The sequence below is a fragment of the Sorex araneus genome, chromosome 4, assembly GCF_027595985.1.
Source record: "Sorex araneus isolate mSorAra2 chromosome 4, mSorAra2.pri, whole genome shotgun sequence".
NCBI lineage: Eukaryota > Metazoa > Chordata > Mammalia > Eulipotyphla > Soricidae > Sorex > Sorex araneus.
This window is the reverse complement of record NC_073305.1, coordinates 28,783,302-28,808,258: the sequence shown is the minus strand read 5'-3', so window position 1 is coordinate 28,808,258 and position 24,957 is coordinate 28,783,302. Positions and strand designations below refer to the sequence as shown.

At 35.5% G+C, this 24,957-nt stretch overlaps 1 protein-coding gene across 8 annotated transcripts in view; it reads right to left on the bottom strand.

Moving 5' to 3' along the window:
- RBMS3 (RNA binding motif single stranded interacting protein 3) overlaps positions 1-24,957 on the bottom strand; it is an 803,180-nt gene that overhangs the window by 544,860 nt on the left and 233,363 nt on the right. For all 8 annotated transcript variants that reach the window (XM_055135539.1, XM_055135543.1, XM_055135544.1 and 5 more), the window contains exon 3: positions 21,546-21,604. In XM_055135539.1, the coding sequence (XP_054991514.1) occupies positions 21,546-21,604 (59 nt within the window). The remainder of the gene's footprint in view (positions 1-21,545; positions 21,605-24,957) is intronic.

Sequence of the window (24,957 nt, the reverse complement as noted above, 5' to 3'; positions counted from 1 at the left end):
TTGGTTTAGAATACTCCAGTTAAGGGTCAGAGCAGTGTGTACTGTGGATAGTTTGTCTGCCTTGTGTAGGTCCAAATGCCCCACTAAGTACCACCAGTGGCAGAGCCAGCAGTAAGCCCTGTGTACCTCTGAATGTGCTCACCAAACCAATATTAAATAAAATACTACATTGCTTTAAGCAGGGCTTTATTGTTGCCCTCTATTGTACATTTATTTATAAATTTTTAATCAGTATCCAGATAGCCTATGTTTAGCAAATCATACCTAAACTGTTGTTTATTTTGGAAGCAATTATTATGCTTAATTACTCAAAGAATTGAAAAGTTCAGTAAAACTTTAAGAGTAAGCATTAAATAAAGCTGACAGGAAAATGGCATTAACCCTGACCTTCTAAATTATTTGCTTTTTTCCCCTTCATTGTTTTACCACTAACAAATAATAATTTTACTAGTCCCCCAAAATTTCTACTTTGTTTTGGTCCATGTTTCTGGCTTTAAAAATCTACTTAGGGGTCTTTTTATGTGAAGTGAGCTTCAAGTTCCTGGACAAAGACAAGGTTGTATTTAATGATGCCAAGATTACTCGGGAAGTCAAGTTTTCCACTACTGACTGGGACAGCCAAAATGTGTGTGACCTGGATAAAACATCAATTCCATTTCTGACTAGAGAAAAGGAAATATTTCCTCTCAAAAGTCTAAAGACCAAATTTGTATTTTGTAATAGATCTGAAGGTCATATCCTTTGTGCTTCCACGAGTGTGCAGTCAGCTAGTAAAAGTTGGGATTTCTGAATACAGCCCTCTACAAATTTTTCAGAAGAATAAATCTCAAATGAAACCAATGGCAACACAGAACTTCAGGTAATGCTTTAGTTCAGAGTAAAATCCTAATGCTGAAGACTTCAGAGCCCCCCTTTCCTAAAAAAGAAAGAAATCAAAAGCATTCAAGGAACTCTGGCAATCCCAAAGCTATCTGTATACCATAAAAATGTGATTTTTATTATACCACAGAGTTGCCAATACAAAGGAACATTATGGTACTTACCATAACAACTTTCAGCTTGATCAGAAATCTGACAGACTATATTCATGTCCTGCTAATAATTACCCTTGTGTGTGTTGGGGGGGGGGGGAGTGGGGATGGAGGGAGAAATCCAGGTGGCTCTGGGGAGGGAGACATGTGGTTCTGGGGATCAATACAGGATCTCACATATGCAAAGCATGTGCTCTACCACTTGAACCCTCAACCTTGTACAAAAATAAGATCCAATTATAATTACTAACTGACTACTTTGATATTCTATTTCCTATAGACAATCAACAAACAATCTATAATTGATAGTGCAGAAGTAAGATCATTCAATAATCTTAATAAAATCTAGTTATAAAATCTGTATGTGGTAGATTATTAGGACTAAGGATAATAAGTCCTAGGAACTAGAAAAGAAAGGAGTTATTACAAAGTATAAAAATTAATATTCACTAGTTTAATTCCTGATATTATAGTCCCTTGAGCACTGCCAGATGTGATCCCTGAATACTGCACTGGAGTAAACCCCAAGAACCACTGATTGTGGCTATGTAAAATTAATAAAACATGATAAGACAAAAATTCAGATTCAGACTTAGGGAATTTTAGATATAGCTCATGTGCCTAAATAGAGCTTTTGGTATAAAGCAAAACAGAACAGAACACAGATGCTCAAGCTTACTTTAAAACACAGACAGGAATGAGATATGAGACAGCCTTTGGATTGCATTGAGAGACTTGAAGGCAACTTGAAAACCCAAGAAATTACGCAGACAGGGAAGCAACTTTTGAGAAAAACCAGATTGAAAAAGGAAAAACTGATCTTAACAATCATTTGCCTGTGTTACTATAAGATCTGATCCATGGACAAATTCAAAACATGAAGTCTCCCTGATTTTACTTTCTCCTACCTTTAGAATCCAAATAGAAAAGAGTTGTTTATTCATGGATTCATCCATCAAGTAGATAATGACCCCCTAACACTCTCAACAACTAAGTGTAAACTATTTAAGAGAAGAAGGGAGCCTGGCTAAGTAATTGGAATAGAGTGGCCTCTTCAGAGGTCTTAGCCTTATCCCCATGAGTATACAAGGGAGATAAGCCAAACAGAACTGAAATAAGATAAAAGAAGGTGTTTTCTGTGAAACTCCACCATAAAGACTCTGTAAGGAAGCATATGCCTCACTGAAACCAGAAAAAAAAGATTCAGAATTACTTTTCATCTTCCTACCACCATCCATAACTCTGTGATATTTTTCCACTTACAATTGATTAAACCGCAGGTCGCTTTAAAGTTAACACAGTCAAAAGGCTCAACATTTGTCAATATAACTTATGTGCAAAATTGGAGACAACAGAAAGCCATTCTCAAGATATAAAAAAATAAAATTGACTTTAAGAACAGCAAAACGATTTTTTTAAAAAAATAAGATGCACTCACTTTCAAGACTGAATCTGTACATTTTTTAAAAAAAATATGAATTAAATGGCAAAACAAACCATAAAACCCTTAATCAATGCTTATGGTGGGAAGGATGTGTAGAAGATCTAATCTGTTTTTCCCAACCTGACATACTTGACTCAAAGTAATAAAAAATAAAAACATCATATTGTGTCTGCATGTAAAGAATAACATCTGGGATCATTTACTTATGAGAATTATTTCTAAGGAAACAGAACTAACAGTTGGGGTAGGCTGTGGCAGGTATGTTTCTGTTTGGAGGCTGGCTACATATTGACACGTGACCTACATCTCCAGGTTTGTTTCCTCATCAGGAAAATGGGGATAACAAAAGCTCTGAGTATATTGACATTTAATATTGAAGATATGCATGATTTCAGATTTCAAGCAGGTACACAAATGAGAGATGGGGGCAAATTTCAAGGAATAAAAGTGGTTTAGGATCCATGAAGAAGCTTTCCCATCTCAATACCTTTAAGCAATGTTGTAGTCAAAGAACAATTCTTTGCTAGACAAATATGATGGCACTACTTATTAGTCAAGGGAACAATAGGTCAAGAAATACTGTCATCAACATTTATGTACCAAACGAAGGCTTACCAAAGTTCATAAAGCTTCTGCTCACAAACCTAAAGAAACACACCGATGAAAACACAATCCTGGGAAACTTCACCGTACTACTTTTCCCACCAGATAGATCAACTAGACCGAATATCAGTAAAGAGACAAGAGCCTAAATAAGAAACTGAAAGAACTGGGATTGTTGGATTGGACACATACAGGACTCTACATTCTCCCCAACCACCCCCAACTACACACCCAAATTGGAATACACATTCTTCTCTACTACACATGGTCATTTTCCAGGAAATATTACATTTTAGGGCAAAGCACAAACATATAAAAATTTACAAATATAGATTCTGTATAAACTGCCTTTTCAAACTAATAAAAAGATTCCTTAAAACTAATTCCTTGTGAAGACACAAGCCACCATAATATATGGGATATAGCAAAATCTACATTAAGGAGGGAATTCTTTTTTTTTTCCATTTTGGGTCACACCCAGTGATGCTCAGGGTCACTTTTGACTCTGTACTCAGGAATTACCCCTGGCCGTGCTCAGGGGACCATATGGGATGCTGGGAATCGAACCCGGGTTGGCCGCGTGCAAGGCAAATGCCCTACCTGCTGTGCTATCACCCCAGCCCCAAGGAGGGAATTCTTAATAATGAGGACTTCATTTAAAAAGAAGAAAAAGCCCAAATCCAGAATCTAAACACAAATCTCAAAAATCTAAAGAAAAAACAACAAACCTAAAAACTAGAAGAATGAAGGAAATAGTGAAAACTAAGCAAATGTTAACAACAGACATCAAGAAAGCAATGCAAAGAATCAATTAAAATAGAAGCTGGTTTTTACAAAAAATAAACAAAATAGACAGAGCCTTCATCAAGGTAATACTGGCCATCTATAACAAGCCCACTGTCAGTGCCATCCTTAATGGTGAAAACCTGAAAGAATTCCCCTGAGATCAGGAGCAAGACAAGGATGTAAATCCTCTCCATTTCTATTCAACACAGTAATCAGGCAAGAAAAACTAATTAAAGGAATCCAAATCAGAAAAGAATAACAAAAATTAACACTATTTGCAGATTACATGATGATATACTTAAAAGGCCTTAAACAGTTCACAAAAATGCTTCCAGAAGAAACCAAAACAGCAAAATGACCGGCTATATAAAATCAATATAAAAAAATCAGTCGCATTATTATATGCAAAGAATGAATCAGAGGAGAAAATGATCAAGGAATCTATCACACTAAAAATCTGTCACTGTCACTGTTGTCCCGTTCTTCATAAATTTGCTCGAGTAGTCACCAGTAACGTCTCTATTCTGAGACTTGTTACTGGTTTGGCGTATTAAATATGCCACAGGTACTTGCCAAGCTCTGCCTGGTGGGTGAGATACTCTCAATAGCTTGCCGAGCTCTCCGAGAAGGGTGGAGGAATCGAACCCGGATCTGCTGCATGCAAGGCAAACGCCCTACCTGCTGTGCTATCATAGTATCCAAAAACATCAAGTGTCTAGGAATCAGCTTAACAAGACACTTGGAGATATATACCACGATAAGTTAAAATCACTTTTAAAAAAGATGAGAGAATTTAGGAAATGGAAAAATACCTCATACTCATGGACTGGAAGAATCAATACTATTAAAATGACTACCCTACCTAAGCTATTATATAGATTCAATGCAACCTCCATCAATATTCAGATGACATTCTTCCAGAATCTAGAAAAGTCAATAATCAAGTTTGTATTGAATCAAAAAAGACTGTGAATAGTCAAAGTCATACTGAAAAATAAAAAACTCAATAAATTTCAGTACCTAATATGGAACAGCATTAGAAAGCTAAAGTGATCAAAATCACATGATATTGGAATAATAATAGACCCTCTGATCAATGAGTCAAAACCAAATACCCTATGAAAACATATATATGTATATATACACACATATATATGCAGTTCATTTTCAATAAGGGAGCTGACAACATGAAATGGATTTAAGGTAGCCTCTTCAACAAACGGTGCTCTGAAAACTGGATAACTACATGCAAGAAATTAAAGTTGGATCTATATTTTACACCTAACACAAAAGTCAATTCAAAGTAGCTCAAAGACCTTGAGATGTGACCAGAAATTAAAAAGTACACTGAGGAAAATATAGACAGAACACTTAAAGATTTAGACCACAGAGATATATTCAATGATCTGATACCACTGTCAAAGGCAACACAATAAAAAATAAACATATGGGACTAAGTTAAATTAAAGAGCATCTTCATAGCAAAAGAATCATGGGCTGAAACTGAAAATCAGCCAACTGAATGGGAAAATTATTTGCATTGAACACATCTGATAAACGTTTGATATCCAGCATATATAAAGTACTCACAAAGATCAAGAACAAGAACAAAAATTCAAAAACCTTATAAATAAATGGGGGAAAGTAAGTGAACAGACACTCCTCAGAGGAAGACAGACAGATGGCCAGTAGACACATGAAAAAATGCTCAGCATCACTTATTATCAGAAAATACAAATCAAGATTACAATGAGATACCATCTCACATCAGTGAGAATGGCACATATCAAAAATAGTAGGGATAGTCTGTGTTGGCAGGGACATGATGAAAACAGAATTCTCATCCACTGCTAGGGGGAATGTTGTTCGAAATAACTCCTTTGGAAAACAATAAGGAGAGTTCTCAGTAAACTTAGCATTGCATTGTCATATTACCAGCAATTCCACTTTTGGGCATCCTCTTCATGGACATAAAAACACTCTCTAAAAAGGATTTATGTGCATCATTATTCATTGCTACACTCAGTACAATAATTAAGATATAGAATCAACCTAAGGACCCAACAACATATAAAGAGATTATGAAGATGTGGTATACATACATAGTGGAATACTATGAGGCATTAAGGAATGATAAATAATGCAATTTGCTGCAGTGTGATTGGAACTGGAAAACATCATATAGAGTGAAGTAAGACAGAAGAAGAAAGAAAAACACAGGATGACCTCACTTGTCTGGGTACATAGAATGACAGATGAGGGAATGTAAAAAGAGGATGCTTAGATCACCCTTGAACAGTGTTTAGAGAGAAGAATGACAGAGAAGGAAAGAAATTTGGGGATGTTGGGGAGAGAAGATAATGGGAAGTAATGGGTGAACAGACATCAGGGTTTCAGTGATAATGGTAATATGGGTGAGTGGTGTAGCCATAAATCCCAAACACATTTTAAACAAAACTGAAGACATGATATCTAAGCTGCAACCACCGAAAGTTTATAATGTGCTTATCAAGCTGACAGACAGGATAGGGTGGATGGGTGGGGAGGCAAAGTGGGGATACTAGTGCAAGGAAGTTGTCATTGGTGACAGGATTGGTTTTCAAAAAATTTTATACCTAGCACTCATCTATAAATAATTTTGTAAATGACATTTTTTAATTAAAAACAAAATTTTTGTGTATATGTCACAACTTCTGAATCAATTTCTGTCATCAGACATTTGGGTTATTCCCATATCTTGGTTATTGTAGTCAGCACTTCAATGAGTATACTTTGCGAAGCTATTTTACAGCATGTGATATTTACTTTAATGTTTCTAAGAGCTTCTATAGTGGATTCTTATGGGTTTTCTGTGCATGCTGCCATTTTTTTAAAGAATAACCTGAGAATAATCTTCTTTTTCAATCTGAATGTCTTTAATTTCTATTACTTGCCTGGTTGCTCTGGTGAATATTTCCAAAACATTAAATATAGTAGAGAAAAGTGGACATTCTTGTCTTGTGTCCAGTCCCAGAGGAAAATACTTCTGTTTTTCACCACTGAGTATATTTTTGGATGTGAGTTTGTTGTATATAGTACAAGTCTCTGATTCTTATATTATTGAGAATTTTTGTTATGAATGGGTACTGAAACTCGTCAAAGGATATTTCAGCATCTGCTCGAACTATCATTTAACTTTTTCTTTTCACTTTGTATACCATATTAAAAATAGATAAAAGGCTTAAATGGACAATTTTCCAAAGATAATATACAGATGGCTAAAAGGTATAAGAAAGATAATTCAGTCTCACTATTCTTCAAGGAGATGCGAAACCCAGTGAGATATCACCTCACACCGATTACAGTGGTTTTTACCTAACAAAATACAAATACTCACAACAATGTGAATAAAAGGAAAATTCTTGCACAATGATGAAAATACAACTTGATATGGTCTTTATAGAAGTTTTCAAAAGCTAAAAGTGAAACAATGGCATGATAGAACCATACCACTTCTGGATATTCTTAGGGAGATGGAATAAATACCCAGAAAAGATCACTATACCAAACATTCACTGAAGCATTATTCAAAGGTCCAAGACATGTAAACAACATTAAGTATCCACTGATGAATGAATAGATAAATAAAGTGTGAAATAAATTAACAAAAAATGTTAATCATCATTAACAAAACGAGAGTCTGCCAATTTGAACAACATTGATGAATTTGGAGAACATTATGCTAGGTAAAAGTCAAATTCAGAAAGAAAATCACTATAATTTCACATATCTGTCAAACCTAAAATGCCATATATATTTATATGTACATATATACACACATATATGCATGTATATATATGAAATATATATTAACAGCTTCTTGTCTAGAGTCTCACTCTAGTCTAGAGTCTTTTGCCCATGTGCCTGGCTGTCTTCACCAGTGCCTCATCCGAGGAAGGCAGGTTGATTTTCCCTCGCTGCCCTGAGCAGAGTCGATCTGAAGACCATGAGAGCCCAGCCACAGTCATGCTCAAGGCCACTGTCCACACGCTCAGATGAGCCTCATCCATGAAGAGACGGCAGAGGAACCCAGGTATGTGGGACTCGGGGCTGAGATCGCCAAGCCTGCTGGGACTGGGACTGTACCTCCTCCACCCAGTTCCCCCATTTTCCAGTAACTTGGCAGTCACACCCACATACTGCCCCCCAGCACCATGTAATCTAATCAATGGCCAAGATCCAGATACTATAAAAAAAAAGCTCCTGGTAGAGGAAAAGACATCTTAGTGTCTAATTCTCCCTTTCAGGGAACCCAGCAAGCTACCAAGAGTATCCTGCCAGCTCTTACAGAGCCTGGTAAGCTCCCCATGGCATATTCAATATGCCAAAAACAGTAAAAACGATGGTCTCATTCCCTCGACACTGAAAGAACCTCCAATGTGGCACCATTGGGAAGGACAAGTAAAGAGAAAATCTCGGGGCTACGACAAATGGAGATGTTACTGGTGCCCGCTTGAGCAAATCGATGAACAATGGGATGACAGTGATACGGTGATATATTAACAGAGATTTGTAAGGTTTATACAGGGGTAAAAAGATGGGTGAAATGAGAAAGTGGCCAAAGGTACAGAGTTGCAACTCTATAGAATGTATTAGTCTAGAGATCTAAGGTATGATGATCTGATGGTAATTAGAGCTCTTAATACAGCTTTGAATACTGGAAATTCTTTAAGAGATTAATTTAATTTGTGCTCACATCATACACATACACAATACTAATACCATGGAAGAAGATGGCATGCTAATTAGTATGACGACAGTAATGATCCAGTGAAACACACCAAAGACAAATGACAAATACCCTAAATAAGTACATCTTTTTGTACTTACTGTTTTTGTTTTGTTTGGGAGCCCAGGCCAACAGTAATTAGAGTGTACTCTTGGCTCTATGTTCAGGGATCATTCAGCAGTGTGTAGGGTATATCTGCTATCAAGAATCAAGTCCAGGTCAGCTGTATGTGACAATCACCCAACATCCCATACTATTGCTTTGGTTCCTAGATCTTTATTTTAAAATAATATTTTCGGATCAATGAGATAGTACAGGAGATAAAGCACTTTTCACGAATGAAGCTTTGGGTATTATAATCTGGTTTAAATCCCAACACCACTTATGATCACCTGAGCATCACCAAGGTTACTGCTGATCGCAGAGTTGGGAACAAACATAGACCACAGAAAAGGCTGGTGTTCCAGGCTCCCTGAAACAAATTTTAAAGGCTTTCCATAATAAAATAATTTCTAACGCATCATGTGCTTCTCCTTACAAAGTACAGTGATAGCCATTATTTATACAATAGATGTCATATCACATTATAAATATTCTGATCTCTTTTTTCCAAACTATCATGAAAACCATGAAGAATCCTTAGTTTATATTAATTTGTTTGTTCTTGGACCATATTTTGCAGTGCTCAGGGCTTACTTTTTCATATTGAACCAAGGTCTGCTGAACATAAGGCAAGTATCTTAACTCCTGTACTATCTATCTTGCCAGACAATCTTTTTTATACACATTTTAATAGTATTTTTGACAAAAAAGATGGCCTCAAAATCTGCCTCAGATAATCCGATAATCCTTTTTTTCCAGAATTTTCTTTTATCATTAAAAAAGTCTACATTTTTTACTTTATTATAACAAATACCCCCCAAAGACATCAATTCTAAAACTTCTTAACGTATATATTCCTCAATACGTTTTATCACTTGATTTTATTCAGTTGAACCTCAAATATGGTCATTTTTCTTGTCACCCTAAACAGAAAGCCTAGCATGCTTTCTTAACGTCTTTTATTTTTGCTCTTATATTTTCAAATCTTGGTAACATGAGTAACTGTGATATCTACAGTTTAAGCATTAAATGATTTATTTCCAGATAAATCTGGAATCATGACAATGATTGTGGGATATAAAAACTTAGTATGAGACTAATATCCAAGAATAGAAAAATCAGGGGCCAGGACTGGTCAAAGGTCAAATGAAAGCATACAGGTATGCTGTGGGTGAAGGGAAGTTAGGATAGAGAAGGGATCACTGTGACAATAAGAGTTGGAAATGATCACTCTCTTCAAGAACTGAATGCTGAAAGTATGTAAATAGAGTAAAGAAATATGCATAATCTTTCAGTATCTATAGTGCAAGCCACAGTACCCAAAAGGAGAGGGTGAAGGCTGTCTGCCATACAGGCAGGTTGTGTGTGTGGGGCGGGGGGAGGGTGGCTGGAGGGAAACTTTGAACAATAGTGATGGGAAATGTACACTGGTGAAAGGGCAGCTGCTTGAACATTGTATGATTGAAACCCAATCATGAAAATTGTTTAACCATGTATCACACAGTAATTCAGTTAAAAAATAAATATCAACAACAAAACTCCCAGAAAATAGTAAACAGATTATTTTTTTCCTTCTTCTTTCTATCCTTTTTTTCCTGGTTTGGGGGCTATAGTAATCAATACTCAGGTGTTACTTCTGTCTCTGCACTCAAGCATCACTGATGGCAGTGCTCAGGGGACCATATGGAATGCCAAGGACAGTCCCCAGATCGGCTGCATGGAAGGCAGTACCCTTCCTGCTGTGTTAACACTCCAGTCATTAAGTTATTTTTTATTTGAATAAACGGAGTCCTTAAAACTAGCGGAAGCAGGTACTCTAAAGATGTTTCATTAATATAGAGTTCTTTCAATTCTTAGCAATTTAAGCTGAATGGTCAGTAAAGTATATATGGAAGGCCAGTAATTAAAATGAACTGTTTGTTTTAAAAGAGATGTAATAAGTAACACAAATTAAAAGCAAACATAACTACTCTCTCTTATACTATAGCATAGACAGGAAACCATTTTATGGTTTAAATAATCAGATGAAAGGCATTACATTTTTAATAATTTGGATAAAGAGACATTTCAGCTCGTTAGAGCCATGTCCAAGACTACAACAATGATGTATTGGTCTTTCCATTTCAGTTTAGGTCTTCAGAGTACTTTTTTTAGCCTTATGCCTATTTTTCCTTGAGGCATAGTCATAACTATTCATTTCTTTAGAAAAGAAAAATGACTATTTTACTAACATGATGAATCTCTACTAATTTGATAAAAAATGGCAAGTATTAATTCAAGTTACAAATAACCATGTCTTTTAAAAAAATGTGATTTACTATAGTTTCAAAAACAAATGAAGCAAGAATCTTGGTCTCCCTTCTCTCCCCTGTCACCCACACCACCTTTTAAGTCATTAAATATGTAAAACAACCTTATGGAGTATAGAGCATAACAAAGAGTGAACAAAGAAGCATCATTTCCCCCAGAACCTATCCAACTCAATTAGAATGAATTCCACCACCTGCCACTGATACAAAATGTGCTTTTCCTCAAACACATTGAGTTTATAGGTCTTGAAAATTCCACAGGGCTATCATATAGTCAACACCAAAATGTATGAAAGAAATATTCTGCAGACACTGACATTTCTTGCTATTAAAAATCCAGTCCCAATAAATATGCATCAGTTCATAAAACACACATCCCGTGAACACTTAAATTTACTCAGAATGCATTATATTACACCAGATATGCAGGACTTCTAGTTAATATGACTTTTTTTAGAAGAAATCCAAAGTTTAATACTATAGAAAATTTTACCTAATATGTGTGCCAGATACATTACACACATGACTCCAGATAATTTCACAAAGTCTTTTAATCCTAGGAATGACAACCCCATTAACAGTTACAGAAACTGATACTTAAGGATGTTGTGTAACATCCCCAACTAACATTATTACTTAAGAGAGTTTATTGTTATAGGCTTTAACTTTAAAATCTTAAAAGGACTAAGTAACTTTTTAAAAATTGATATTTCTTGAAACTCTATATGTGAAAGAACATTGATTTATGTGTTATTATAGTTACACAAATTTTAATTAATACACATACACGTTATATAAAAATGCTATTTAGAATTTTTCCAAAATTTATTGAATTATCAATAGTGGAAATAACTTTAAGCCAGTAAAAGATGTAATTCTAAACTTATAACTTGGTTAAAATTTTTACATGCATGGGGCCAGAGTGATAGTATAGCGGGTAGGGAGTTTGCCTTGCATGCAGCCCAAACTGGTTCAATCCCCAGCATCCCATCTGGTACCCCAAGCACTGCCAGCAGTAATTTCTGAGTGCAGAGCCAGGAATAAGCCATAAGTATTGCTGGGTGTGACCCAAAAAAGCCAAAAAATGTAGTTTACATGCAAAGAACAAATCCGGGAAATATATCTATCTCTATGTCTTTAGACCTTGCTATTTTACTCTTTTCATCAATGCTCCATCTGGAGGGATATAGAAAGCTTCTGGAATCTTTTTAACTACTGTATTAATATATCCATATCTTTGTAATAAAAAATACTATCACCAGAATTATAAGAAATTTATAATCTAGGAAAATGATGTAAAGGAATCCTAATAGCTAAAGAGATAATATACCATGGGATCTTTATCCTACACAGTACTCAGAGGAAGTTGTGCAATAAATGTTTTGACTATATGAAAAATATTGAGGACTTCTTGAGAAGATGAATACTGACAAAAGGCTACCAAAGAGTAGTAAGGATAAGAAGCTTTTTAATATAAGTTAAATTCTAAAACAGGGAATTGAAGGACAAGATTGCTAACAGATATCCCAACAGAAGTATAAGTTAGAGGACACCAACTAGTAAAAGTACTGGATAAAAGGAGAATGGTGCTAATATTTTTAAGACTTTTTTAAACCCCTAAATTAACTTTTCCAATACATAAATAATTTTTTCAAGAATATCATGAAGATTTTTAATAGAATTTGATTCTTTCAAATATAAATATACTCTTAAAACAGCAATGATTCTGATTACATCTAATGTTTACAGTTAGTTTCATTTGTATCTTAACAAGTTGTTAAGATACTATGTATATTAACAATGATTCACAAGAGTGCCTTATCAATATAGCTATAAAACACTTTCAGAGAAAAAATTTGCAATTTTATGACTTTCAAGACAGAAATATATAGTTTTTACATTTATCTCTAAAGCATTTTGAAGAGCAAAAAGTAATATTAGTGGTTATAATAATCATAATCAACATAAAAAATAAAAAACTCTCCAAAATATTTAATGTTCTTATATGGGAAATAATAGGTTTGGAAGGATTATTGTTCACAGGGAAAATGTCTGTTTGGAGATGTCTGGCTAAATTGGAGACAACAAATGGAAACCGGTAACCTTTAAAGTAGTTATTCTTTCCTAATTCTGGCTCTAAGACTGTAAAAGTGGACATTTTCTCAAAAGCAGTCCCTCATGAAAATTTTATTAAAAGATACATAAAGGACAATTCTAGGGTAATTTTTCTACTGACTAATGCTATAAAAGTTACTCTACAAAGGATTTTCTTTTCTGAAATGAGAATAAAAGTCACTGCTAATGTCAAATGAAGCAAACAAGCAAAATATATTTAGATAGTGATCACTAGTGGATAGTGGTGAAATAAATAATGGACCAGATTGGTGTAAAATTCACCCCAAAATTTGGAGAAGTATCACATACCTTATCCTTCAAAGGGGAACACCGGTGTTTATGTGGAAGTTCTTTCTTTCCAGTTTTCCTTTCTGTCCCTCTCACCTCTCTGTCTCTTTCCCTTCTCTGTCTGTCTCGGTCTCTCCACCTAATCCTATTTTTTTTTGAAAATTGAATACATCTACTTTTCAGGTCATTTTGCTTCATGAGCTTATTCCTGTTCAATAGAGTGTGAGCCCACCTGAGGGAGGTATCTATTGCTCTCAGAATGTAATTCTTCAGACTCATAAATTTCATAGTACATTTATTTTAGTTTGTATACATATTGAGAAATAAAGATACTAGAAAATAGGCTTTCCATGTTAGGCTCCTTCCCTTATATGATTTGTTTCTGTATCAAGCAATGCAAGATAGCTCTGCTATTTTCTGAAAACCAAACAACTCCATTCACACCTCTATTTTCCACCCAGGAGCCTGTCATTGCGATTTACTGGTAGTGATCCGCCGGGAAGGGGTGGCATCCAAACCACATAAGGATACTACCTAAAAGCGTGATGAAGTATAATATTTACTCTTCCTTCAAATTCATAACATTTAATACAGAAGTCCACACCTTTTCTCATTTGCTAAACAAATATCCTCGTGTATTTTTTAACATTTTGTCTTAAATTTATCTCTAGGAATTTTCAAAGTAAACCCAGCCTACTAGAAATAGTAGTAGTTATAATAATGACCAACATAATCATAAAAAATAAAGGATCCTATAAAATATTTAGTGTGCTGATAGGTGGAATAATAGATTCACTATATAATTTGCTTATAAAGCCCAGAAGTAAATTTAAAAAGAAATACAATTGATTCATTCTAAATTTTTCCAATTGCCTGACTTCATAGTAACCTTGAAATACTTTTTTAAAAGACCATAGGAGGGGGCTGGAGCGATAGCACAGCAGGTAGGGCGTTTGCCTTACACGCGGCCAACCCGGATTCAATTCCCAGCATCCAATATGGTCTCCTGAGCATCGCCAGGAGTAATTCCTGAGTGCAGGGCCAGGAGTAACCCCTGTGCATCGCCAGGTGTGACCCTAAAAAAAAAAAAAAGCAAAAACAAAAAAAGACCATGGAAGGAAAGGATAGATATCCCAGGGATAAGAGGCAGATTCTTCGAAAGGGAAAGACTATAAAGTTATAAAGTTTAATCTCAGTGCTACAAGGCTCGGCTCACGGCAAAGTACAGCTGTATAGGCCTCTAAGCATCATCAGAGTAATCCTGGTGAGCACTGAGGGCCTTAACAGTACTATATTACTTGGCACTAAGGTTGAACAGTCTGATCTGGATGACAAGAGAATTACCAAGAGTGGCCCTGGGCCCCTTAGCACTGCTTGAGAGCCCCCTCTTCACTCTTAAAAGAAAAAAAGATCATGCATACCTTGTCCATAAATCTAGAACTGGTAGAACTATGTAAAACAAGCTGGGTGGGTTCTCTCCCTCTTGTGAAATAAGGAAAACATGCAGATTTATGTATTTTAATCAAAGAAATACAAAGTTGAAATGCTTTTTTTTTTTTTTTTTCAAAAAGGAATGATAGCCCTAGAAATGATTTCAGAACTTCTGGAGACTTGTATTCAACCTTGATTTTATGAGTCTAATGAAATGTTTAAGGCAACATAAGATTCCATAAATATAATTCAACCAGCCTGTGACAACAAAGGTGGAAAGGAATATTTCAAACTCTTAGAAGTTGGTATGCTTGGCACACGCTAACTACTCTCATATCCTATGGCTATTAGGCATGGAAACTTTCTATGGAATATCCATTACTCATTCGCTGTGCTCCAAATACACACCCTGTCAGAAGAAATGGTGGGGTGGGGGTGGGAGCTTGAAGCAGTAAAAGGAAGTCAAACTGAAAAAGAGGAAGTCAATGCAGGAAAGATTTACACTTAGTTTTATAATAGCTGCATTCATTCCATTTTAAATTAGCAAATACACAGAAACCAGGAGGAAAACACATGAGAAAACAAAAATTAAAAAAAAGAAAAGACAATACAATCCCTGTGACTTGGATAATAGCTTTATTTTGTCCTTGTGTTTGAGTGTCTGAATGAACTGTGGTCTGTTTCTCATTATTCTCCATCTGGAGCTGTTGCCCGCTTTGTTCAGCATTTTCTGGTCATTCCGCCCCAATGGTGACTGTTTTGTTTTATGTTGCCATATTACATAGAATGAAAACTGCCAGTTCATCCACCACCCAAGAAACAACAGTCTTGAAAGGGGAGAAGCTATATTGAAAGAGTTCTCTATGATCCCTTCCAGAACATGGAGAGTATAGTTTACCTGGTTTGCCTCTGGGTACAGTTGGGATGAAGGAACTAAAAAAAAAAAAAACTTTTCTTTTGGATGCTACAATGGCAGGGAGGAGAGGTATCTGTACATCAAGCTTAATTTTGATGCCTATTTAACTCTGAGGAGAATAGCGTATATATACCTTCTCAAATGTAACATGCATAGAATATACTTGATTTCCAACATTTCATGACAATCTAAATTGTTATCCTAACTTTAGAAGCAAATAAATCTTATCTCTATAATTGTTAATCTTAATTTCATCTTAATTGTTTTAGTCTGGAGGCAAAGTTGCAAATGATTCAGAAGCAAGTGTTTCTAGGAAGAACAAATACAATTCTCGTTTTAGAACAACATATATTAGTATCTGAGTGATTTTGTTTGAAAAACTCAATTTTCAAACTATTTCCATTTCTTTATTTTATAATGTAATGGTCAAGACATATCCAGTTTCTATCATTAAAAATAATCTACCTAATTCATTGGACACTTTTGTATAAAAACAGACAATTATGTGCTATTTCAGTTTCATAGAAAATTCAATCAAACTATAAGGGAAACCAGTTCATTTTCCCCCCTAAGAGCTGCTTAGAAATACAACCAAACAGAATTGGAGAAATGCAAACATGATAATAATTTACACTTCCATTTTCTACCAGTAACACCTTCAGTTTATATAGATATATGAGACACCGTGGGTCTATATTCATGCATTAACTCATTTAATTCCTAATCCTTTCTACAGCTATTTGTGGGGGAGTGGCTTAAGCAATATCCAGATCTGACTGGCTCAGTGCTCTAGGATCACCTTGGTGGTTCTCAGGAGACCAGATGTAGAACCAGGGGTTCCTTATCCCTTACTGTCTCTCTGGCCTCTCCCTGCTATTATTGACAATTTACAGATGTGAAAACAAGTTCTCAAGCATGTGGAGACATTTTAACGTGGGTTAGATAGCTACTCAATAGAGACACAGTATTCAAACCGAGCAGTTTGGACACACTACAGGCAAAATTGTAAGCAATACTGGCTCTCAAAAATGTATGTAGTATACTTTCATATAATTCAAGATAAATTTATCTCATACAATAGACATGTTCTAGGATTCAGCAATCTGATTCTCAGAATTAACATTTCAATGGATCTGTAATAGTTGTATATGTCCTAAAATTAGTACCTCCTATATTTATTCTTGAGTAGAAGATAAAGGAATATATAGAAGTATATACATCTTTATTTTTTCATAATTTTTCTCTTTATTGCAATCAATGAAGACACTTTAGGCACAATCATTTTAAAAATATTGACAACACACTAGCAACTATTGCTGCTCTAACATAGAGTTTGGCCAATGTAATAGGACATAAAAATTAAAAAAAAAACCAAAAAAAACAAAAACAACAATCATTGCAAGGAAAAGGATGAAATATATACATCTTTAAATGTTTGAGTAAAATATTTTGGAAAGTGTTCTTTATTGCTCTTCTCATACTGACTAATTTAAAAGACTGCTACATCAATTTAGCACATTAGTGATAAATGGACAAACCAGCTTCACAATAACCAGCACAGGAAAATCTGCCTGTTATAATGTTTACCACTTGTTAAGATATAAACTATCACTGAAAATTGCTTTGTGATGCATGTTTCCTATCATCATTTTACTCACCCTAGGGACACTTCTCCTGCAGCCCTTTCAAGTGGTGTTTTTTGTCTTCTCTTTTATTCAGTACCATCTTTTCTCCAACTGGATCTGTTAGTGGGGAGTCCTTGTGACTCCCATCTCTACCTTTCTCTCCTCTTTCTAATTTAGGGTTGAAATGACATGCAACTGTTAATAAACAACTGTAGCCATTTTATACAAATACACATGCTCTCTCCTTCCAGTTGCATGTCATTACTGCCTGAAACCATTACAAGGGCCATTTTCCTGAAAGGCAATATTCCAAGTAGCACTCCGAATATTATTAAAGTAGTATTTATGTCAAAGGCTGGAGCGATAACACAGGGGGTAGGGCGTTTGCCTTGCATGTGGCCGATCCAGGTTCGATTTCTCCATCCCTCTCGGAGAGCCTGGCAAGCTACAGAGAGTATCACACCCACACTGCAGAGCCTAGCAAGCTACCCATGGCGTATTCGATCTGCCCAAAACAGTAACAACAAGTCTCACAATGGAGACATTACTGGTGCCTGTTTGAGCAAATCGACGAGCAACAGGATGACAATGATACAGTTATTTACGCCAAACATGAAAGTGACAGTGGAACCTTGCCAACCATGTGTACTTACATGTAGGGTATCACTCCATGTGTCTGATGAAGGCAAGATTCAGATTTTAGATTGCTATGCAGAGCCTTCAAATGCGGAGACCAGGAAAGGCAATGGGAGGTTTTTTTGATATGATGACTACATACTCATTCTGCCATCTTCACAGGCACAGGTCTAATTTCCTTCCATAAATAATATCACCTCAAGCTCATCTTGTCTTAAGTGATTTTTTTAGGTGGTTCCCAAGTTCATTCCACCCTCTTGACCCGTCTCTGTTTCAGTGTTTTGCCCTCTCCTTTTGTTCTCTCTTTTCTTCTCTCCATTATATCTGCTCTATTTTACTGTGTTTATTATGTTTTAAATAGATAACTTTCAAACACTACTTATAAAATCCTTATAAAATCCATATTAATTTTAACAAAATTTTATTTGATCAGGAAACCCAATAGTTAAAAAGTTATCTTAAACATATGCATCTGTCAAATTGGTGAAGCACATTTTTATATCTATAGGCATATACCCATATATATGTATAAATATCTATGTCCATGTATACATATGTATCTTTAGCCATATATACATGTACATGTACATGTATATGTATACATGTACATGTATATGTATATGTGTGCATACATATACATATACATGTACATTGACATGTATATATGGATCTGTATATATATAGAGAGAGAGAGAAACAGAGAGAAAGGGACTAGGCAGATAGCAGAGAGTCAGGCACAGGCTTTGCAAACTTGATAACCCTGTTTTAATCTCTAATAGTGAATGGCTGGCCTTCAAATACCACCAGGTAGAGCACTAGAGGTGCCAAACATTGCTGGATATGATCATGGTGGTCCCTGGTAATATAGAGCCCAAGAACCCCATAGCCTTAGGGTTCTAACACTGAACCATCCAGTCTGTATATATAAATATGTTCAGGGATGGGCAAGCCCCCTGAGTATTTCTTTGAAGTCCCTTCCCACCCCAATCATGCATACACGTGTGTGTTCATATTCTAAATTAATGCTCAGTCATACTAATGACTTCTTGGTTTGAGTGTCTCCTTTTTCTCTTGTTTCTGATGCATACACATACATACACATAAATATATATTTATCATATATATTTGTTATATATTATAAATATAATTAAAATATCTCAAAAATAGATAGGGTATGTCTGGAGGTTATAATCAGTATTCTAATATTCTATGCTTTAATCGTGCTATCTGATTACAGTGGCTGAGTGAAGACTCTCCCCTTGTCTCCAAGACTTCTTCCAGCCTGCAGCTGCCTGCCCTAACATACAAGTCACATTTCTTTTCTATAAGATATCCTTCGGTGCCCCTACCCTCTGCATTTTCATTTACCATTTGCAGAGCTGAGCTCTCTTACAGCTTCTTGTCAACAAAGCTTCTAACTTGGCATACCCAATATACAATTGATCATTCTCCTTTAAAAAAAAAACCAATCCTTAGCACTTCTGGACATCTCACTTTAGTAAGTAGTCAAGACATCTTTCTCACAACAGGTTGATTTCATGTGTGTATAGGTGTCTGTATGAGTGTGTGTGTGTGTGTGTGTGTGTGCATGTGTGTGAGAGAGACAGAGATAGAGTCAGAAATATAGAGACAGAGACAGAGAGAATGTGTGTAAACTGTTTTCTTTTACTTTAATGGCCAATATTCAGTATTAGCTCTGAAAATGTCCATGACTCCCATTCCACTTTGTTCTCAATTATGTGTTGTTTCATCTTTGCCTCTTATACTATCAATTTTAAATATACATTGTTTTTCTTCTACCTTTTTTTTCTACCATTTTTTAATTTGATTTCACTCACTTGTGTCAAACTAAGTTTTCTGAAACAGGATCATGCATTCTGTGCTTAAAAAAATACTTAAATCTTCATAAATGATATAGTTCAAAATATCCAGAATAATTTTATTATTCCTTCCAAAACTTATTCTCCTTTCTACCAAATAATGTTACCTCTATATTCCTTTTTTCCTTTTTGGTTAATTTGTTACATTACATTTTGAAATTCTTTTTTTTTTTTTTTGCTTTTTGGGTCACACCCAGCAGTGCACAGGGGTTACTCCTGGATGTACACTCAGGAATTACTCCTGGCGGTGCTCAGGGGACCATATGAGATGCTGGGAATTGAACTTGGGTTGGCCGAGTGCAAGGCAAATGCCCAAAGTGCTGTGATATTGCTCCAGCCCCTTGAAATTCTTTTTCCTAAATACTAACCTATCTAAAGTCCATCTATCTTGCCTTGCTTTAAAACTTTACTTCACTGTTGTAAGGGGCATCTTCACATTCTTTTTTTTTTTTACAATATTTTATGGATACCGCTGTTATAATTATCCATTTTACACTCAAATACATTATTTTGATACATGGATACTAGTAAGTATGTAAAAATTAGTTTCCTGGATTTTTTTTTTTGGGGGGGAACACTCAGTCTTTCTTGTCCTGTACAGTTTCCTTTAAAAATTTTATTTGAACAATTACATGCCAGGCAAAATTTTATTATTCTTTGTCTTATAATATTTAAGTTTGTGGGGCATGTGTGAGTTTATAGGAGATATGAGTGTTTTTTTTTCTTTAAATTGCTGAACTAAAAATTATGACTAACTACCCAAATAGATCAGGTTATATTTGGAGTTTTTAAGTGTCATACCTAAAAATTATACTCATTTAATTGCTTATGAAATAAGGACAGTATTTAGTATAATCTTGGCTCTGCTTGTACTTCTTGGTTTCAGTATTATAGCAGAAACTGGATTAGAGGAACAACAAATAACATATGTTTCAAGAAACATTCCAATTTTCCAGTAAGAACTAGTCATGCAAGAGAGACCATATAGATTTCACAAGTAATTTTATGCAATGCTTAAAAGACTACAAGATTTCCAGACATGAAGAAACACGAACCACAAGTACAGTCAAATGACTTCAGAAATATTTTAGGGGAGGGAGGCGGGTGAAAGGAAGAAACTTTCATATGATAGCAACTTGAGATTCTGTGAGATGCTTATAGCAGAAGTTTCTACACAATGGGAACATCAGTAAAATCATTCCTAGTCAACCAGTGTTGCTAAAGCTTTAAAGAACAGAGAGATTAAAATGTGTTTTGCATGGGAAAGTTTTCCCCAGAGTTCCTCATTTTTATATAGGAAATCAATTTGCATCACTGATGATATCATTCAAATCAGACAACCCAAAGTTGTTAGGAGGTAATTTAGTTTTATGCTGAAGCAATTTGATACTTGTTCTGATTTGTGATTTTCATTTTGTTTGCTAATGAAAAAAATTAATGAGCAATGTTACTAGAAATACAACTCATCAAAGCCTAGGCATTATTAAAGAGGTTTGCCATATACTGTACACAGTGATCATTGTGCAGCTGGTGCCTGGACTTCTGCCATCAAGGAGCCTTCGATGCAACAGCATAGGGAAGAACTCAGGATATAGAAGCACTCACACATACCTTTGCACTGATTTGTGTTTTTGTCAAGAATTGCCTTTGTAGATACAATTTTTCCATACCTGAGAGAGAGAAAAATAAGATCAATGTTACTAGAGCCCAATGAAGATACTTAAAACATCTTAATGAACACTGGTATACACACAATTGAGCAGCAACAATCCAAGAAAACAAGCTCTGAACTCCCATTTCACACCTGGATGATCCCTTTTCACTGGTGCTTCTTTATAAACTCGAGAATGTGCTTCCCTGTGTAATCACTGGGTTGAGGCTTCAAATATAAACCTGTCAGGCTGTCATAGGTGGCTGAAAGGGGATTGCATGTGATTGTGATCAAAGTAAATTGCACTCTGTGGATTCATGGGAAAAAAGAAAAAACCAACACAGACCTTGGCGCTAGATTGAACGGGGCTTGTATCCAGCTCTGGCACTTACTTAGTGTTGAAACCCTGAGAAGTTTAACATGACTTCTTTCCAAGCCAACATTTTTTCATCTATAAAAATAAGAACTGTAATACCTTTTAGATTTGGGAGAGAGTTAAACTAAATGCTGATAGCATCTAACAGTGGTCTAAACATAAATAGGAGAAAATGCTGCTATTAAAACTGTATTACTGTATGATAATTCAGGATAAAGGCTGAGATTTGTATTCTCCAAAGTGGGCATCATAGTTAATAAGAGTTCGATAAATGCTCGCTGTGAATCAATGAACCGTACAGACTACTCAGTGGTATTTCATCTATAAAAAGTTGTATACTATAAATATCAGTACATATTATAAAATAAAAATTATTGTAATATATCTTGTAGAAGACTTAGTCTGGTTTTGCTTTTGGAAAGATGGGGAATATGAGAAGTGAAAATTAACCTTTTTGAAGAACATTTTTCTGGACATATGAAATCATGGATTAGAAGGTCACTCAAAGATCATTCTTTCTTTCTTTAGGACTCCAAGGATCTTTCCAAACCAATATAATAACTAGTAGATTTTGTCATAAAAATTAAAGAAACAAGCTTATGAAAAACTTATTCATATTTGAGTCAGTCACAAAATATTTAGTGACTTTGAAAAGAATATTTTTTCCCAGTGGTGATCAAATATATGGTATAGAGTTGGGAGATAGGAGAATGCTTATATCAACTCCAGCACCACATGGTCTCCAAAGCATCCCAAAATATAGCCCTAGAGATCCCAAAGAATTTCAGGGAACGACTTGGGAGCCATCTGAGTTCAAGTAGCTTAGCCATGGTGTCCCAAGCACTTCACAGAGCAAACAGCACCAAACCTTCTGAGCCTTGCATTGAATCACTGGCCTGATTGTCTGAGCTCAAAATAGCACAGGGGCTCCCTGAAAGGTCCTCGAAAATATGTAAATACTTATGGTTGATATTAAAGATTTCATATCTTGATAAATTAGTTTCCTTACCATCAGTTGTACTGTATGTGTAATCATCTTTCACATTATCATTTATTCTTTGGAGACTTGCCATAGTCTGCAAGTAAAATTCTGGTGTTTATAATGACACATTACAGTTAATGCCTCTGCTTCTTTTTATTTTTTAGTATTTGACCCTAAATGGATGGAGTGACCTCTAGATACAGATGAAATTAATGTCATTATGAAAGTGATCCCACTTGCATCCCTGAAAATAATTCTTAATGGAGCTGTGTTATTGATAGATCACTATAGGATGAGTAACATTTTATGAATAATAACATGAAGCTGTCTATGATAATTCCCGTCAGGCAACTAAAAGTTCCTCCCTTGTTAATGTCGGAGATGGGACTTCTCTGTACAGAACTGAACAGTTTTTGCCAGTAATAACACTAAAATTTCAGGTATTTGCATATTTGGTACCATGTTTGTTCCTGCACCCTTATAACTATATCCCAAACTTAAATAAAAGCAAGCAAGGGTTAAAAGCGTCTGTTACTGTTACACAGATACAGTCTGATCTGAAAGACAGGAAACTTGACCAAGGATGCATGTGAGAGGAGGGGTTTGAATATAAATTTTGTTTTATTTTTCTACCAGTCCCAGTGATGCTCAGGGATTACTCCTGGATCTATGTGCTTAGGTTTCACTCCTGGTCATGCTCAGAGGGCCATATATGGTGTGGGAGATCAAAATTGGGGTAAGTACATGCAAGATAATACTTTGTTTGCTGTATGAAGTCTCTGGCCTTGAATAAGGTATTTTTATGTTTGTAATGGTATTTATTATATCATGCTGTCTTACCATATCTAATTTAATACATTTTCTTATCTTTCAGATCAATAGCAGGTTCCAGGGTACATAATATAAATATAAGATGACTATAGCATGGCAGCAAACTGCCATGCTTGACATCTCAGTTCAGCCTGGGTTGACTAAGTAAGTTGTCTGAAGATTAAGTAAGTCTTGTATATTCTTTGCACAATTTCATCACATATACTAATACATACATCACTGTCACTGTCATCCCGTTGCTCATCAATTTGTTCGAGCGGGCACCAGTAACATCTCTCATTGAGAGACTTATTGTTACTGTTTTTGGCATATCCAATACGCACAGGTAGGTTGCCAGGCTCTGCCGTGCGGGCTCCATACTCTCAGTAGTTTGCCGGGCTCTCCGCGAGGGGCAGAGGAATCAAACATGGGTTGGCCGAGTGAAAGGCGAAAGCCCAACTGCTGTGCTATCGCTCCAGCCCAATATATACATATGCTAATTTAAATTTTATTTTACTTATAATTATATGTATCTATATACATTCAATGAAAATATAAAATAAAACACAATATTAGTGAATTACTAATAGGGTGGAAGTAAGGGCTAAATAGGATTTACTTAAAGTACTATGGTACGTGTTGCTTTGAGTAAATGTTCATTAAATGTTAGTTCTTTTCCAATTATAATCTTGTTCTCTGCTATATAAAAATGTCTTCAGTCCTTGCTATGCACTGAGCTAGATGAATGGAGCTAAAGATTCTGTCCCAAATGACAGATTAAAACATTACTAGTTAGACTGCCAAAATGTTCCACTAATTTGGCAGGATAAGTTATTTTTCTCAAAGGATGATTTACATTTAAGGTTTACATTGTTATTGCTTGAACTCTGTTCTCTCTGTGCTTAGTCACACAAATATCCATTAGTTCAATGATTTTTTATTGTTTTATATTACTAACAAAATGTTCATTACCTCACGTATGATGCTATACAAGTTCCTCTTTCAAAATTTCTCATCACATGTTCTTTATTTTGTGTGTGTGAGTGTGTGTGTGTGTGGGGGGGGGTAGTTCTGAATCTGCACTCAGGAACTCAGGAATTACTCCTGGCAGTGATTGGAGAACCAAGTGAGATGCTGCGGATGGAACCCGGGTCTGCCTCATGCAAGGCAAACACCTTACCCACTTTACTATCACTGAGGCCCG